Below are 19,591 nucleotides of genomic sequence, written 5' to 3' on the forward strand. Positions count from 1 at the left end.
CACCCTCTGCTAAGCTAAGCAGGTGTAGACCCAGTCAGTCCTTGGATGGGTGGAGATCACTAAATCTCAGTGGAAGTCGCTGCATGTCCCGCTGTTTACCCATCCATTCTCCAAGGAACTCGAAGCAACACCCGTGAGCTTATCCTCTCTTATCCTAGCCTATCTCTCTGTCCACAGGACTTTGTTGTCCTGGCCAGCTCCGTCTGCAAATGCCCCTGCACTGGATTTCTGATGTTCCAGCTGACAACAAGACTGTCACATACCACAGGGCTAAACTTCTGGTCTGCAAATAACTCAAAGGTTGCAGATCTGTGTGTGCTTACTTGGGGGGGGGGGAGCCCCGCTGGGACTAACTTCTGAATAAACATCCTTCAGATTACCCTCAGGACAGAGTCCAGTCTGTGGACATGGCCTATGGCATGCCAGCCAAGTCAGCAGGTACTTTCTCTGCCTTGCAAGAAGATTGCTAGGTTGGACTATACTAGAAAGTAGGCCATAGCATTATGGCAAATCAGACTGGTGACTCACCCTATTTTGGGGGGGATTGCATTTTTTGTTAATTTTAAAAACAATTTTAATGCCCTGGGACCTTAGCATGAAGGGCAAGGAATAAATAAAAATAAAATAATAGTGCCCAGGGTCTGCCAGCTCCATCTAGTACGCCAGTTACGACCCTACCTGCCTGCGCACTGTCTCCCCAGAGTGGTACATGCCCTGGTTATTTCCTGCTTGGATTACTGCAATGCGCTCTACGTGGGGCTACCTTTGAAGGTGACTCAGAAATGACAACTAAACCAGAATGCGGCAGCTACAGTTTAACCTACAAGGTTAAACTGCCTATCACTATGGCTTATTTTCGGAGAAACATGGTAGACTGGTGACTGGGAGCGGCCTCCAGGACCATATAACACCAGTCCTAAAAGACCTACACTGCCTCCCAGCACAATTCTGAGCACAATTCAAAGTGTTGGTGCTGACCTTTAAAGCCCTAAATTGCCTTGGCCCAGTGTACCTGAAGGAGCATCTCGACTCTGTAAGAAGTGAGGTTACAGGCAGAGGGCCTTCTCAGTAGTGGCACCTGCCCTGTGGAACTCCCTCCCATCCAATGTCAAGGAAATAAACAACTATCTGACATCTAGAAGACACCTGAAGGTATCCCTGTATAGGAAAGGGTTTTTTTATGTTTAATGCTTTATTATGTTTTTATTTGTGTTGGAAGCTGCCCAGAGTGGCTGGGGCAACCCAGTCAGATGGGCGGGGTACAAATAATAATATTAATATTAATAATTATAGTACCGTGTTTCTCCGAAAATAAGACACCCTCTTATATTTATTTTTCCTTTTAAAAAAAACCCCACAGTGGCTTATTTTCAGGGGATGTCTTATTTTTTATTACGCATCCAGCCTCGCCTCTTCCTTGGGGCCCTCCAGAACTGCGCCTATCACTATGTCTTATTTTCGGGGTATGGCTTATATTGTGCAAATGCTTAGAAATCCTGCTATGGATTATTTTATGGGTATGTCTTATTTTAGGAGAAACAGGGTAGTGGTCAACATGCATAGGGTTGTGCTGAAAGTCAGAATTTTTCTGTTGTCTTTTTTTTTAGCACAAGGCTTCAAACTGGAAGCACACCTTAAATCAAAAAGATGCACAGAACCTTGATTGACTTCCAGAACAATGGCATGTAGCCTGGCTATTTGCAGAGAAAAGGGACCAGATCAGACAGCTCTTGGCAGGCTTTCAAGCCTAAGAATTCTTTGCATTTCTTTACTCTCCTCTTCCATTCCACATCCTTGCTTTTAAGTTGCCTCCTTCTGCAAAGTGCCCTGCCTGTTTTATTTTCTTGTGTTTTCTGCTGCAAATTTAAATTATCTGCTGATAACTCTTAATGAATGCTCACCATTGATAAAAAAAAAACCTGTACAGGCTTACAAACCCCTTAATTGGGGAGTGGTTAATGTCCAAATGCAGTTTCAATGGCATGTGTTTTATAGCAGAGACAGCGCACCAAAAAATGACAGCCAGATGAAAGGAATTGTATCTGCTGCACCTCCTTGGAAAGGCCACTTCATTAAGGAAGGCTGATGAGGGCCTGTTGTCTACTTCTCAGATCCTACAATCAATGATGTGTTGCAGACAGCCTGCTCAGCTTTTGCAAAGACACACAGCAAGCAAACTATGCTCCTGAGGAATGCAGCTGGGCAGCCAGGTAAGGGTGGAATGCAGAAGAGGATTACAAACAAACAAACGCCCTCCGGCTTTGCTTAATTAGCCTTCAAAGGAAAGTCTGGTTCCGTTTCCAAGAATCTTTTACTCCTGGCTTACAGCAGGAACTCCTCCCGCAGGGTTTTCCTTGCCCATCAACCACCTTCGTAATTAAAGTGGCACATTCTGGCCTCTGCCATCAGCCAGAGGACCAGACGATGCTCTGGAGGGTGCCCTACTACCACCACCCCACACCTCCCTGGAAGGGGGAGACATCGGCTGCCTACAAAATACTGGCTTACATTGCAGTGGTAAAGGTAAAGGGACCCCTGACCATTAGGTCCAGTCGTGACCGACTCTGGGGTTGCGCGCTCATCTCGCATTATTGGCCGAGGGAGCCGGCGTACAGCTTCCAGGTCATGTGGCCAGCATGACAAAGCTGCTTCTGGCAACCCAGAGCAGCACATGGAAATGCCGTTTACCTTCCCGCTGTAGCAGTTCCTATTTATCTACTTGCATTTTGACGTGCTTTCGAACTGCTAGGTTGGCAGGAGCTGGGACCGAGCAACGGGAGCTCACCCCGTCACAGGGATTCGAACAGCCGACCTTCTGATCAGCAAGCCCTAGGCTCAGTGGTTTAACCACAGCATCACCTGGGAGTGCAGGTGCAGTGAGGTTATCCTTATTCTCAGTTTGGATCAAAGCTGGTTTGGGGAAAGTGCATCAAAACACCTGAGGTCAGCAACCTTTTTCAGCCATGAGCCGGTACACCATCCCTCAGACCATGTGGGGGGGCCAGACTATTTTTTTTGGGGGGGATGAACAAATTCCTATGCCCCACAAATAACCCAGAGATGCATTTTTAATAAAAGCACACATTCTACTCATGTAAAAACATGCTGATTCTTGGACCGTCCACGGGCCGGATTGAGAAGGCGATTGGGCCGCATCCAGCCCCCAGGCCTTCGGTTGCCTACCCCTGGAGAAAACAGGGAGTAAACAAAAGTGTGCACAGCTCTCTCTTTTTTGGCTCAGCCTGAGACAGAACAGCACATTCCCTGCCCCCTTCTGCAAAGAATCCTGGGGGAAACTTTAGTTTTCCCATCACATAGCTACAATACTCAGCATCCTTAAGGAACTACTGCTCCCAGGATTCTTTGTGGGGGGGCAGAAATGTGGATTAAATGTACAGTGTGTATGCAGTCTAAGAACTAGTGCCTGGATTTGTTTTGTTCTTCCTGCCTCCCAGTCCCTTTTCTTTTTATGTCATGTCTTTTGTCAGGCTGAAGGCAGAGACTTTCTTACTACTAACTGTTATAAGCCACTCTGGAAGTCTTTTTTGACCGAAGAGCAGGCTAAAAATGCCTATAAATAAACTCACTTACCAGGGAGTGAAGCCCTGCTTCATAAACACGCATAGTATTTAACTGCATGCTTGACTTACACATTGTTTGGAAGTTAAGTCCTGGTGGTTCAGTGGACCTTATTCTAAGTACTGTAGTGTGGCTTGACATTGTCGATTCAGTGCAGCAGAGGATCAATAAGTTGGCAAGCCCAGGTTGGAGAGAAGCGGTGTGCAAGGAAGCTGTGAGCAACCTGCCTTTGTTGTGCTTTACAACAGACACGCAGACTTTAGGTTTGTTGCATTTTCTTTGGGGGGTTTTACTAGAAACTCAAGATCTACCAGCTAGAGCCTGGTGTGCAAACGAAACAACGCATGGATGAGAAATATAGCATATATTGCAACCTGCCGTAGATAAGCCGGCACTTCTCGTTAGCTCCCTTTGTGTTTACCAAGTTGATTTACTGAAAAACTCATTATACTGTACTGGTTTGCTGCAATCATCTCATTATTATGTATGTACCATAAAATTAGGTGTTTATTATTTTAACCCCCCCCAGTGACCTATTTTCAGTTAGTCATGTCATGTTTTATGATCCACATGTGCATGTGATGTTGTAACAAGAAAATATAAGAAAAAGAAAAAAAAAAGAACTACAGCCAGCTGCAAAAAGGCATACAGTTAAAATAAAAGAGCAAGGTGCGCTCTGAGCCTAGGAGTGGCTTTTCAGAACCAGACATGAGCTGAGCTCACACAATTGTGACCTCAAGTTTCCTCTGCTTCAACAGCCTCATTTAAGGATTTAAAGGGGCCCTTTTTGTTGCTGCCAAATGCAAAGCACACCACACACTGGAATCCTTGCTGGATCGCCTGCAAATCACCGAGAGACCTGCTGTTAGATCCTGATTTACTTTTTGTTCACCTTGCACACCGTATTCATTCTATTTTAACGCCAGTCTGTTGCTAAACCAGTCCGAAAACACATCAGGCACCTTTGACGCATTTAGCAAATATTTACATTATTCGTTTATTGAAAAGCATGTCTGCCTTGCTTTTATGCTCTTGTGATTAACACTAACAATACATTAATTAGTAAATAAATTAATAATGCATTATTAATTACAGTAGCTGTATTTCCTCCCAAAGGAGCACAGGGTAGCAAACAAGAAGTGATAAAACAGTAAAACCTCATCTTTTGGGGGGAAGGCTCGGGTGAACAAGTTATGCCTATCTATGTACCATGAAACAAAGGAGGATATAATTTTTAAAAAAATCTACATGGAAGACTAACTTGTGTGGGAGGCCATATGCATGTAACACACCTAATATTTCCCAGCTGGTATTAGCACGGTCCCCTAAGGATTGACATTCCCGTAGTGCAGAGTGATAAAGTGCAGATTTCCAAACCACTAAGCTGAATCAGAGTCAATACAAAGAGGCTCGGCAGCTGGCTCCGATCCTGGGCCTCTCTTGAAATCAATGCTGCTAGGTGCCATTGATGTGCCTGGAAAACTTGAGATGGATGGCAACAAGGGAAAGACATTCCACTGTCATCGGCAAGGGCAGCAAAAACTCTCAAGGGAAACCTGTCCTAATTGTCTCCACTTTTATTTGTTGGTTTGTGAAAGAATATCGGTATACCCGTGTCACAAAAAATATATAGTGAAGCGATTTGCAGCAATAAAAAAGCCGAACCATACAATAGAAACCATTAAAAAGTTTTAAAAATGCATCGGTTAACCACATGGAAGGATGTGTTCTTAATTGCCTGCATGGGCCTGGCAGAATAGAAAAATTTGCTGCAGGCCTTTGAAAGTTGGCACAGAAGGTGCCTGCTGAATCTCTAATGGCAGGGAGTTCCACAGGACTGGGCAGGTGGTTTTGAATAATTTCTTTATCATGAGCTAAAGTAAGCATTAGGGTGGGTCATAAAAAACTTTTTTTGGAAAATGTTTCCTCCCTTGATCTTATATCAGGCGTATGGTATAAACATAGTCAGACTTCAAATTTGGGACAAATCGGTTAATATTTAGACCCTGCTCCTACAGATTGAAATTTTGCCTCACTACGAGTGATGAAAACATAGGAATTTGACTCATTTATTCTCAGTATGTTAAATTGTGAACTAATAAACATAAATTTTAGGTTTTATGTAGAGCAATAATAGTTGCATACTATTATTTTCTGCAATATTTATTTAAGATAAAACATGTTGATAATTTACATGAAAAACCAATGGTTTTGAACAAATTATATGGAACAATTAAACAAGCAAAAAACAATTAAGCAAACAAGCAAAAAAGCTGGAGATAGCTGGAGCAGCTGAATTTCCACTTATCACACGACTATTGGTATAGGAGCCCAGGAGAGAATGTGGCTCAGCATTGCCACCTTTTTATACTGGTCCTGTTACTGTGTCTTTTAATGGCAGAAAGGCACAGACAGATGTAGCAGGTAAAGTGTTTCCTAGCCCTGAAATGGAGGAGACGGCTTCTGGGCTTACCTTTTGCTGATCAGGCTTGTTAAGAGCATAGGGACAGAACAGGGCAGGTTTTAAAAATGTGGCAAACCTGCTTCTGGTTCCATCCCGCCTTCTTACACCAGAATTACAGAGCTGCCAGTTTTAATCATGGAGGCTATTATGGGTTGCTGATACTACTTAACTTTGCATTGTATCTGCATTTTGTTCCATTATGTAGCGGCCGTGACTGAACTGTTTGACCATCATATTAAACAGAGCTGAAGTGGCCAACTTTTCTACTCAGCTGTGCTCCTGTGCCTTTAACGGCTGCTTGAGCTACATTGCATCAGCAAGTGATCATGTTTGCTGGCCTCCCTTCCCTTTTGGCAAGGGACTGTACCAATGGGTTGGTGACATGATCGTACTGGACTATTTATTTTAAATGTTTGTAAATGATGCCAATAAAGGTTTTGATTGATTGATTGATTGAAGTGATCATGCTTGTCTCAATGCCCTATTTTTAAGAAGCCCCCTCACCTTTTAACAGGTCATCCTTCTGTAAAAGGCACAGGAGCAAACCAAGTCCTTTCCCCCCCCCTCGGTCAGTTATCAATCCAACAGCACTGGCCTTTCCTTAACGGTCTTGCTGTTTCCACCTATAGCCAGTACAGTGGTACCTCGGTTTATGAACACAATTGGTTCCGGAAGTCTGTTCATAAACTGAAGCATTCATAAACTGAAGCGAACTTTCCCATTGAAAGTAAATGAAAGTGGATTAATCTGTTCCAGACGGTCCGCGGAGTACTTAAACTGAAGTGTTCATAAACTGAAGCGAACTTTCCCATTGAAAGTAATGGAAAGTGGATTAATCTGTTCCAGACAGTCCGCAGAGTACTTAAACTGAAGCGTTCATAAACTGAAGCGAACTTTCCCATTGAAAGTAATGGAAAGTGAATTAATCCGTTCCAGATGGGTCCGCGGCGTTCGTAAACCGAAAATTCGTAAACCGAGGCGTTCATAAACTGAGGTTCCACTGTAGTGTATCTTCCTTTTTTCTTTTTCTTTTTTTGAATAAGCAAGGCTGTGGCTTGGGATTACATAGTACGCAAACAAGTTGTATTTCTTCCAAATCGCCCATCATAATCTTTCTTTCTTGCAAGCTTTCACAAACTGTGTCCCCGCCATAGCTGCCAAGTTATCCCTTTTTTAAAGGGATTTTCCCTTATGCTGAATAGGCTTCCTCGCGAGAAAAGGGAAAACTTGGCAGCTATGGTCCCCGCTCAGTGCTGCTCTGCAGAGAATAACTAGGGGGTTGGGGGGTTAGGAAATGCATCTTGGCCACGTAATGTATTGTTCTGGCCAATACTAATTGGCCTGTAGAGCTTAAGTGGAATACAGCGTTCCTTGCCTAATGTCTCGGAGAGCTGTGTGGTCTTTCTGCAGAGACACAAACCTGCAGACTCATCTCGCTGCTGCAGCCTCTTCAGAAAGGAACAGAAGTTGGGACTGTGGGAGACACACCAAGCCACATCCAAACATAAACTTGTGCTAATATTTTAAAAGTTTGTTTTTTGATAATAATGATGATGATGGATGGATGGATTACAGCAAGGATAGGGCGGGGTTGATTGGGAAGCTTTGTAATTCTTATAGCTGCCTTCTCCTCCTCCTCCTCCTCCTCCTCCTCCTCCTCCTCTCTCTTCTTCTTCTTCTTCTTCTTCTTCTTCTTCTTCTTCTTCTTCTTCTTCTTCTTCTTCTTCTTCTTCTGTTGTTCTTTAATCGCTCACTGGCTCAATTAGCTCTGTCGGTTCGGCACAAAGACTCTCCATTTCAGGGTTGTGGGTTCAAGCCCCCTGTTTGGCAAAAGATTCCTGCATTGCAGGGGGTTGGACTAGATGACCCTCGTGGTCCCTTCCAACTCTACAATTCTATGATCTGGCCTTGTGCTATGTTACCTATGATCATTAAAATTTGTTAACATTTCCAAAAATAAAATGAGAGAGAGAGAGAGAGGAGAGAGAGAGAGAGAGAGAGAGAGAGAGAGAGAGAGAGAGAGAGAGAGAGAGAGAGAGAGAGAGATTCATTTTTTAAATAATGGAAAGTAAGGTTCGGTGCTCAAATTATTGGGATGATAATAATAATAATAAAATATAAATATAAATAAACAAACAAACAAATAAATAAATAAATATGTAGCCCTAGCAGTGGTGGCCAAACTTGGCTCTTTATCAACACAAATATGTAGAAAATAAAGAAATAATATAGTGGATTTTTTTTTTTTAGAAACAGCAGTGTGTAATAGGTGGGGAATAAATAAGAAGTGGAAGTTGGGGGAAGCCCAGGAGGGGTGGAAAGAGGGAATGTGATATGGATGTGTGATGTTTGTAATTGAAAAAGAAAACTGAATAAAAAATTAATACAAAAAATAAACTCTCGGCTATGTCCTGTCCGCCTTGGGTGGCCCTGCACGGCATAGCTCATAGCTTCTTGGAGTTATTCAAGCCCCTTCGCCACGACAAGGCAGTGATCCATGAAGGGGCTAGCTAGATAAGGGGACCATAATAGCCAAAGTATTGTTAGGGCAGCTGGCAGGATGGCCTAGGAGGGTTGGTTAACTCGGGGTGAACTTGTGAATTTAGCAGAGTCTACACCAGGCATCCCCAAACTGCAGCCCTCCAGATGTTTTGGCCTACAACTCCCATCATCCCTAGTTAACAGGACCAGTGATCAGGGATGATGGGAATTGTAGTCCCAAAACAGCTGGAGAGCCAAGTTTAGCCACCACTGCGGCCTAAAGGAAACCCACAATCATCACTCCTCATTTTCCTCCGATTTTTGCCATTTCACGGCACCCTTGTCAAAATCACAAAAGATACCCAGGGAGGGTCTTCTCTGACAACCCATCCTGTAATTTGAGCACTATTATATTGGACGGGGAATAAATTTCTTTTTTGGGGGGGGTTAAGTGTTTGCAGAGGAAATACCCTTCCAGGTTTTTTTGGGGGGGGGGGAGGGAAAAGAATGGGAATTTAGAATCATTCTTCTGTTATCAAGAGGAGGAAACTATCAGCCAGACCCTGGGGTAGATTGTTCTAATCTGGCAGAGGAGCAGACTGAGAGGACAAGCATGAATGGATTTTATAGCAGGCTGAAGGTTATCTTCATAGCTGGGAGAGATAATTGCTTTGGTTTTACAATTAAAAAAGAAGAAGGAAAAACCCACAGCTAGACTTCCACTGCACTGCCACCACAAGGTCCTTTGTTTTTACTTTTTCCCATTGATTAACTCCAGTGTTTTCCAGCTTTTCAGCCAGAATATTTGTGACTTTAATGGCAGCATGATGTGCGGATATTAGCTGGTGATAATGCTCATCTTAGAATCGTAGAGTTAGAAGGAACCCCCCCATGGTCATCTAGTCCAACCCCCTGCAGTCTCTGAGGTGTAATAAAAGCATCATTTGCCAATTTCCATATATCAAGCTGCCGCTGAAGGAACGTTGCAATCCTGTTTGCCTGCCAAAGTGCGTTTCTTTCTACCATATGCTTTTATCTATGTACATTTAAATTGGAAGAAGCTTTGTTTGAGGGGACACAGTGTGATTCAGTGGGTGTAATGTTGCCAACTCTCTCGTTTTAAAAATAAATATAAAAACTGGCTCTGTTTCTGTACCTTGAACTGCAGTCTCATGCACAGAAATCAAGCAAGGCATGCCGTTCTAGGAAAGGAGAATGATGGGAAAAGATTTCCCGACTTAGCTTCTGAATGTCAGGCTGCTGACAAAAATATACAGTGGTACCTTGGTTCTCAAATGCCTTGGTGCTCAAACACCTAGGTTCTCAACTGCCAAAAACCCAGAAGTAAGTGTTCTGGTTTTCGAACGTTTTTTGGAAGCCAAATGTCTGATGCAGCTGTCGGCTATTGTTTCTGGGGCGCCTGCACCAATCAGAAGCTGTGGCTTGGTTTTCAAACATTTCAGAAGTCAAACGGACTTCCAGAACGGATTAAGTTTGGTGCTTTTGTTTTTACTATTTACTGTATTTTGCATTTTTGTTTTTGAGGCTTTTTCCATGAATTTGTTTTTGTGACTGTGTGAAACCCAGTTCAGCTACTGATTGATTGATTGATTGATTGATTGTGTGACTGTGGAAATGGATAAAAGCCCCCCATCCAAACAATGACTTTCATCAGTGCACATAAGTGGGGGGGGGGGTTAACTTTAATTTTTATCATCTACAATAATTTATTTTATAGTACAGTGCATTGATTATTGCTTTCATTTTGTGGATCAATGGTCTCATTAGATAGTAAAATCCGTGTTAAATTGCTGTATTAGGGGTTGTTTGTAAATTCTGGAACAGATTAATCTATTTTGCATTACTTTCTATGGGAAAATGTGCCTTGGTTTTGGAATGCTTTGGTTTTGGAACGGACGTCCGGAACGGATTAAGTTTGAGAACCAACATACCACTGTATGGGCACGAGCAGTATAAACGCTAGTCATTAGGGCTGCCAACTTACTAAGAAAAGAAAGGCTTAACTGGCTCCTGTCGCCTTTAGCAACATCTTTAAAAGTGAAGCTTTCATTCTTTTATTCTGTGAATTCTATTGTGAAGAACGAATGTGACTCATTTTACCCCTATTACCAAAATTCACACCCTTGCAATATTATCTGGAATTCTCCCCCGAAACATTACATAAATTCCTTTTGGAAGATTCTTTGAGCTCAGTATCCTACACTGTGGCCAAATTTTGCACCTTAGTTATAAAAAACCCCATAAATCTCTTTTATTGAATAACATATTATAACAATTTGTCCTGCCCTCTGACAATGATATTGCTGCTACAGTTTTTAGTTAAATCTCTTACTTTTTATGGTGTTTTATTCCTCTGGACCTGTATTTTAAGTACTGTACATTTAATTAGTATATTGACTGTTAAAACCCCATATCAGTTGTTTTTATTGTTTATGTTGAGAATTATGCAGAATTGTTAATGTAGAGAATGTACAGAAGCGGCTGCCGCCGTCTGCATATGCGCAGAAGCACATTGCTGTCAAATGTGCCTGCACACAACGGCACTTCTACCAGCGACCCGGATCGACTTACGGATGGACCTCCGGAACTGATTGTGTCCGTAAGTAGAGGTTCCACTGTATATTCTTATTGCATTATTTATTGCAATTTTTTTGCACTTTTCCGTCCTTTTTTCTGTCTTTATTTTGTACAACTGAAATGTTCTTAATAATTTATTTAAAAAAATAAATGAGTGAGAAACTTTCAGATTCCTAAGCTATCTCCATTTCTTTGATCTCTGTGCTGAGCTTTGAAGTCAAAGTAATTAATGTTTGTTGCATCCTCTTTCACTCCCACCTTTCTTTCTTTCTTTCTTTCTTTCTTTCTTTCTTTCTTTCTTTCTTTCTTTCTTTCTTTCTTTCTTTCCTTCCTTCCTTCCTTCCTTCCTTCCTTCCTTCCTTCCTTCCTTCCTTCCTTCCTTCCTCTTTCTCTCTGACCCGGAGTCAGGATTCTTTGCTTCTCCAGTTAGTTATCTAGGACTATAGAACTAAAGGTAAAGGTAAAGGGACCCCTGACCATTAGGTCCAGTCGTGACCGACTCTGGGGTTGCGCGCTCATCTCACATTATTGGCCGAGGGAGCCAGCGTATAGCTCTCAGGTCATATGGCCAGCATGACAAAGCCACTTCTGGCAAACCAGAGCAGCACATGGAAACGCCGTTTACCTTCCCGCTGTAGCGGTTCCTATTTATCTACTTGCACTTTGACGTGCTTTCAAGCTGCTAGGTGGGCAGGAGCTGGGACCGAGGACCGGGAGCTCACCCCGTCGCAGGGATTCGAACCGCCAACCTTCTGATCAGCAAGCCCTAGGCTCAGTGGTTTAACCACAGCGCCACCATTTCCTATCAAATACTGTGCTTCCCTTAATGAACCTAAGCTTTTGAAAACTTTATACCAAGTCGCACCCTGAATGCTTTCCAGTTTAAGCTGTGCACCATGCGGTTCATGAAAGGTTAACTTCTGCTTTTGCACTACAAACTCTATATGCCAACAAGGAAGCTGTGAGCTTACTGGGGGATGCTCCCTCTTTTGGGGTCAGGGAGCCTGTAGGTCCGTGGCGGGGAGGGCAGAATAGTTCCTGCAAAGCAAAGAACAGAGGGGCTGAGTGGAGTGGGACATTCACAGGGCAATCAAAATGCTTGTTTACAAAGCTATTGTACTACCAACCCTACTGCATACTTGTGAAACATGGACCACTTATAAACGCCATCTCCAACTCCTGGAAAGATTCCATCAAATGGTGTCTCCAAAAATTTTTACACATCACCTGGGAAGACAGGCGGACTTATTCCAGTGTACTGGAAGAAGCAAAGATCACCCGTGTCAAAGCAATTATTCAACTTCATTGGACTGTTGTACAGATGCCTGATTCTCATCTTCCAAAGCAACTACAGTGGTACCTCGACTTCCGAATGCCTTGACTTCTGAAGGTTTCGACCTCCGAAGTCCGCTAACCCGGAAGTATTTTCGCCCTGTGCGCGTTCGCGGCACGTGCGGTCTGTGCATGCGCAAAGCGCAAAATTTCGAGTTCCGAAGGTTTCGACTTCCGAAGAGCGCCGCGGAACGGATCGCCTTCAGAAGTCGAGGTACCACTGTACTTTATTCTGAACTTAAAAATAGAAAGCGTAATGCTGGTGGTCAACAAAAGAGGTTTAACGACTCTCTCAAGGAAAAAAAAGAAATGTAGTATAAGCACGGACAACTGGGAAACACTGGCCTGCGAGTGTCCAGTTCGAGAACAGCCTTTACCGAAGGTGTCATGGGTTTTGAAGACGCTCAAACTCAGGACGCAAGGGAGAAACGTGCTAAGAGGAAGGCATGCTTGGCAGACCCACACCACACCATGATCAACTCCTGCCTGGAAACCAATGTCCCCACTGTGGAAGGACACATGGATCCAGAATTGGCCTCCACAATCACTTACAGTCTCATTGTTAAAACCGTGTTTATGGAAGGCAATCTTACTCGGCTACGAGTTAGTATTGCAAGCACATTTGCTCTCCTTCCAAGAAAATAACAGTGTTGCTTCTCTCTGTTGGAGCCGCAACTTCTACTGTAGCAACTAGAAGTCTGCCACCTCCTCTCTGGGGTGTTATGCACAAAGGCTAGTGTTACAATTACATTTATTTTAAGTACAGTGGAACCTCGGTTTATGAACACCTCTGTTTACGAATTTTCGGTTTACGAACGCCACGGACCCATCTGGAATGGATTCATTCACTTTCCATTACTTTCAATAGGAAAGTTCGTTTCAGTTTATGAACGCTTCAGTTTATGAACAGACTTCCGGAACCAATTACACCCATGCTTCGGGTTAAGTACGCATCAGGTTGAGTACTCTGCGGACCCGTCTGGAACGGATTAATCCACTTTCCATTACTTTCAATGGGAAAGTTCGCTTCAGTTTATGAACGCTTCAGTTTATGAACAGACTTCCGGAACCAATTGTGTTCATAAACCGAGGTACCACTGTATCTGTTAACAGTTGCCAGGCCAAGCCTGAACAGCAATACCGATTTATTTCATAGGCATTGTCTTAGCTCCTTCCTGGATCCAGGATTAATTCACACATAACTTAAAGGTAATTTTAGGGCATGTTTTTCCTGGGCCACGTGGCAAAGTGGTCCTCTGACTATTCCATCACCCCCAGCCAGATCAGATTTCAGCATGAGGGCAAAGGTAAGGTTTGCAGCACACCTTTTCACATGCTGAAAAATGATCTGGCTGCGTAAGGGAGCTGCTGGATAACAGCCTGCCATCTGGTCCACCAAAAGGAGCACTAAACTTCCCACAAGGCCAGGATACGTTTTATCCTTTGCTTGTTTATTTCAGAAATATATTCCCTGCATTCCCAGAATGCAGATGGGTAAATTGCCAGGGCTAAGCCAGTCTTCAGGAAAGGGCTACAGAGGCACAACAACAACAACAACAACAACAACAACAACAACAACAACAACAACAACAACAATGGTGAAAAGTATTAATTTTCCATCTCAATCTCTCCCCCCCCTTCATAATAAATTTTATTCAATTTTGAAAACTTAAACACATTAACTTCAAATTCAATGTATGTTTTCTTGCAACATTACCCCTGTGGTGTTTTTATCCCCACCCATAATATCCTGCATTATATGTCAAACCATATCTAACACCTACTTCCTATTTTACATTTGTTGTCCTTCTCAATCTGCTGCTCATAATTCAAATCCTTCCCCCTGATTTCATTTGACCATAGATCTTTCTCAAATATTCCAAGCCATCTTGATTTATTTTTAGATGCCCGAGCAGAAGAAGAAGTTCATTTTTAATCAGGCTTTTGGCCCTTAATTTGGAGGGGTTTTTTTGTGTTTGCACCCCCTTTTAACATGGTTGGGATGTGTTCAGCCTGCCTTGTATATTATTTTATGATTTATTATTTCATAAAATTTATACACCCCTTGACTGTAAAAAAAAAGCTCAATAAAATTATCAATGAGAAAAATTAATCAGAATTTAAGACCCTTGGAAAGTTAAAATAGCAATGAGCTAAAACAGATTAAACTTGCACCAACTTTCTAAATATCTGGGTAGGCTTGTTTAAAGATAAATGTTTTTAGCAGGTGCTGAAAAGAGGACAGTGATGGTACCTGCCTGGTGTCAATAGCCAGGGAGTTCCAAAGTCTAGATGTTGCTAGTGCCACACTAAAAGACTAAGCTCTTACAAATGCAGAATGGGTATTACCGCACGTGGCACCAGTAATAGTGCCAAATTCTGCTAATCAAAGTGGTCAATCAAAGTGCAATGTTTGACATAAGGCAATGCAGGTAAACTTGTCCCAATCTTAAACAACTCCTCACCCACAATAATACAACCACCAGACTTAACATGGACACTGGTACCAGAGCCTGCAATAAACCCAGATGCCAACTTTGCTGCCACATACACCCGGACAACATCATTACTGGCCCCAACAACATCCAACATACCATCTCAGGACTATTTAATTGCTCATCTTCTAACATTGTGTATGCCATCAAATGCCAACAGTGCCCTTCAGCTCTCTATATTGGACAAACAGGCCAAACCCTACGCCAAAGGATAAATGGACATAAATCTGACATCAGGAACCAGAAGACAGAAAAACCAGTAGGAGAACACTTCAATCTCCCAGGACATTCTATACAAGATCTCAAAGTAGCTGTCTTACTACAAAAGAATTTCAGAAATAGACTGGAAAGAGAAGTTGCTGAATTACAACTTATCACCAAGCTCAAAACCATGGAGGGACCTGGTTTGAACAGAGATATCGGATTCTTATCTCATTATACATGATAAGCGATCTTCAGCCATCTCAACCCTTGCTTTTTCATGCAAAACCATTTGCAGTCGTTTTCGGTCATCAACAGCTATCAGTCAGTCAATCACCCACTTCCACCACCCTTCTGAGTGATCCCCCCTCCCCTCCCCATCCCCACCCCTCCCCACCCCTTCTCTACATAAGTGCCTGGGGACTTCTATTTCACTGTATCTGAAGAAGTGTGCATGCACACGAAAGCTCATACCAAAATAAAAACTTAGTTGGTCTTTAAGGTGCTACTGAAGGAATTTTTTTATTTTACTTCGACCCAGACCAACACGGCTACCTACCTGTAACCTTGTCCCAAGCTAATACTCTTCTTCTTTCTTCTTTGGCAATCACTCTTGGCCGAGTAAGATTGCCTTCCATAAACACGGTTTTAACAATGAGTCCATAAGTGACTGCAGAGGCCAATTCTGGATCCACATGTCCTTCCACAGTGGGGACATTGGTTTCCGGGCAGGAGTTGATCATGGGCCAAGCGTGCCTTCCTCTTAGCATGTTTCTCCCTTGCGTCCTGAGTTCAAGTGTCTTCCAAGCCCATGACACCTTTGGTAAAGGCTGTTCTCCAATTGGAGCGCTCACAGGCCAGTGTTTCCCACCTTGAACGTAGCCCAATGTCAGGGACTGGACAGAGGAGGAATAGTGGAGACCGCCTCCCCAGCCTGACCATTCCAGAGAAGAAGTCGACAGTTCAGAATTACAACAGGGGTTTGAGGGAGATCACAGCTCAGAGGCAGATGAGAGGGAAAGCTGGGAAATAATGGGACAGGAAGAAGAAGAAGCACTGTGGGGGGGGGCAGCTGATGGACATAGTGTCTTTAGAAAGCATTCCAGACCCCCCTCCCAGAACCTGGTGAGCCTTGAAAGTAGGAGAGCAAAGAGCTCAGAGGCAGAGGGCACATAGTAGTGATGACACATAAAGGGAGAGAGAAAGGGGGTGGAGATTCACTTGGGGCAATGCCATTGTTCCAAGAGGCTGCATTTCCAAGCCTCTCTCTGTGAATATTGAACAAGAAGCAGTTGGTAAGAACTTTTCCTTGTCTTATCCATTCCTGGAGACCTGCTGTGGGGGTTGGATCCACTGCCACCTGACACCCAATAGCAAATTGGCAACCAGGACAGATCTCTGAGAACAGGTGTTAGATCAGGCATAGGCAAACACAGCCGTCCATATGTTTTGGGACTACAACTCTCATCACCCCTGACCACTGGTCCTGTGGGCTAGGGATGATGGGAGTTGTAGTCCCAAAACATCTGGAGGGCCGAGTTTGCCTATGCCTGTGTTAGATGCTGACAAGGCCTCACTCCGGTCATCAATTGTGCTGCAGCACTCTGTTCTAATTGCAACTTCCAGGTCAAGTGCAAGGATGCCCCACACAGAGTATGGATGTGGTTTTAAAGCTTTTGTTATTGTTAGGGTTAGGGTTTTAGACCAGGAACTCAGCTACATTAGTAAAGAGAAAAGCATTTTAAATGCGATATAACACTGTGGCACCAGATGGCGCTGTGGGGTCCCATCTTTTGGCAATGTGATTTCCCATTCTGAGGTTTACAATGCGTTTTCCTGGAACCTTTTTTTTTTATGTCTCTAGATCGAGCCTTGATTTTTATTGTTGGCACTATTTTGTAATATTTTTAATGTCCGTACAATGTTTTGGGTCAAACTTGCATTGGTGGGGAAAGTGACCAACAGATACTGCTGTTCCAATTTTATCTGGATTAATTTCCAAGCTAGCTGGAAATCACTATGTGGGAAACATGACTCTGACAGCAAGGGAGGACAAGTTCGTGCTCTTGAAAAGTCCCAATAACCGTTACTCTGCTGCATTGCGTAGCTCCAATAATAGCTATTAATCATCAGATGACTCCTGCTTTAACATCGTAATCCTGTATTTATGACATCTATATGTTGCCATGGATATTGCTGAGACGAAGCCAAGAGAGCATGTCATGACTTAATTGGAGGATCAAAGAGGAAATGACAAAATATGAGGATAAATACAATATTTAGGCTAAATATGTTAGGCGCGTCCAAGTGGACACATTATTTCAGCTGTCAGTTTAATGGGTTTAAGGCTGAGCAGGATCTATAGGTGTCAATAAGCAATTTTTAAAAAGTAATGAATAAAGCAGATTCACTTCTTCATATGTCCTTTTATGCTATGCGCAACTTTGTTTCTTGTTCATTACCTTTTTATCACAATTATAATTTTAATTGTGCCTTTTGCAATGTCCTTTGCAAGGGACTTTTTAAGCTAGAGCATGACTATTGCTGCTGCTGCTGTTTCCTTGCCTCTACCCTAGGGTTCCAGAGCGGGTCACAACACTAAAACACAACATTAAAAACTGTTTAAAACAACTTGCAATCACTAAAAGAAGATGGGTGATAAAAAACATACACCTCAGAGGTGTCCTATGCCCAGTCTTTATGGAGTATTTATTCTGATATATTCTGGAGGTGACTGCTGTCCTTGCTAGCAAATGTGGGGGAGCTGAATGAGAATGGTTAAGCAATATGGGGGGTCAGGTTTAGAGTGCTTTAGCAAGCAATACTTCTTTCCTAGGTTATTCTGGGGATTGTAGTTCTGTGAGGGTGATAGGATTCTCAACACCCTTAACAAACCACAATTCCCAGCATTCTTTGGGGGGGGGGGAACCACGATTGTTTACAGTGGTGAAAAGTGCTTGAAATGAATAATGTGGTTAATCCCATAATGTTCTTGGTAGCTGTCCAGGCAGAGAGCCCTGATGAGCTAGAAGCAATGAGCATGTATAAACCACCGACACAGGCATAGCAATTTTGCAGCTTAAGTCCTAAAATAATAAATGCTTTCTGGCAGAGCTGCAATTAGCATTCGTTCCCCAAACATGCAATTTTAAAACGTGATTTACTGTCCTGAGACCATTTCTGAATTCCAACCAGAAATAGTTGATTATCCTGTTTGGCCATAAAATGTCCCACAACGCCCAGGTAAGATGCACTATAAAGTCATTTTTGTGGATGCACAAACAGGGTAACCCCTGTCTCCCCTGACCCCAATACATTTTAATGCATGGTTATGCCGCCAAGACCATATAACATGGGCTGGTGGGCTGCATTTGGCTCTGGGCCTAAGGTTCCTAACCCCTGCCGTAGACCATGCAGAATTAGGTGGACTAAAATGTCTAAGGCAGTTTCTGATGTTACAAAGACCTACATTGGCTCCCAGTATGTTTCTGAGCACAATTCAAAGTGTTGGTGCTGACCTTTAAAGCCCTAAATGGCCTCAGCCCAGTATACCTGAAGGAGCGTCTCCACCCCCATCATTCTGCCTGGACACTGAGGTCCAGCGCTGAGGGCCTTTTGGCAGTTCCCTCACTGCGAGAAGTGAGGTTACAGGAAGCCAGGTAGAGGGTCTTCTCAGCAGTGGCGCTTGCCCTGTGGAATGCCCTCCCATCTGATGTCAAGGAAATGAACAACTATCTGACTTTTTAGAAGACATTTGAAGGAAGTCCTGTTTACCGGTAGGGAAGTTTTTAATGTTTGATGTTTTATTGTGTTTTTAATATTCTGTTGGGAGCCATCCAGCCAGATGGGTGGGGTATAAATTATCATCATCATCATCATATTTATGTCCCACTCTTCTGGCTGGGTTTCTCCAGCCACTCTGGGCAGCTCCCAGCAGAATAGTAAAAGCAGGACAAAACGTCAAAAATTAAAAAACCTCCCTGTTTATTTCCTTGACATCTGAAGGGATTAGAGATCTGGAGGATCAGGGATTTGCCAACCCAGATCAAAAGCGTGCACTCTTTTCTTGTGTTTTGTTGATCTGCTCCACAGTAAGTGACTTCAAAACTTGTCACCTTCATTTTCACTGGCAATTTGCTGGTTGCTAGGATGGATTACCTGAAAATCTGTATCTGCTTTAAAATGCAGCAAGGATCATAAATGATGACATTTTACAGATGGGGATGGGGGATGGGATTTAGGAGTCATCCACACTGTGCCGTGCCTAGAAAACATGGGGCTGTTTTCTGCTTGACCCGTGCTTTCTAGAAATGGGTCTGAGTGATTCTTCCTATGCCCCACTCATTTCCAAGAGAAAAGCTGCTCTTAAGTGATAGATCAGGAACAAATAGCAAATTGTTTGCTCTGGTTAAGTGCTAAAGAGTGGTTTCCCCCAGGAAAA

At 43.1% G+C, this 19,591-nt stretch overlaps 1 protein-coding gene across 1 annotated transcript in view; it reads left to right on the plus strand.

Moving 5' to 3' along the window:
• The first annotated feature begins 2,098 nt into the window (after nucleotides 1-2,098).
• The window catches only part of SEPTIN11 (septin 11), a 121,756-nt gene continuing 104,263 nt past the window's right edge, over nucleotides 2,099-19,591 (plus strand). The window contains exon 1 of the mRNA XM_060278388.1: nucleotides 2,099-2,210. Within this exon, the coding sequence (XP_060134371.1) occupies nucleotides 2,193-2,210 (18 nt within the window). The 5' untranslated portion in view covers nucleotides 2,099-2,192. The remainder of the gene's footprint in view (nucleotides 2,211-19,591) is intronic.

Source organism: Zootoca vivipara, chromosome 9 (genome assembly GCF_963506605.1).
Source record: "Zootoca vivipara chromosome 9, rZooViv1.1, whole genome shotgun sequence".
Lineage (NCBI taxonomy): Eukaryota > Metazoa > Chordata > Lepidosauria > Squamata > Lacertidae > Zootoca > Zootoca vivipara.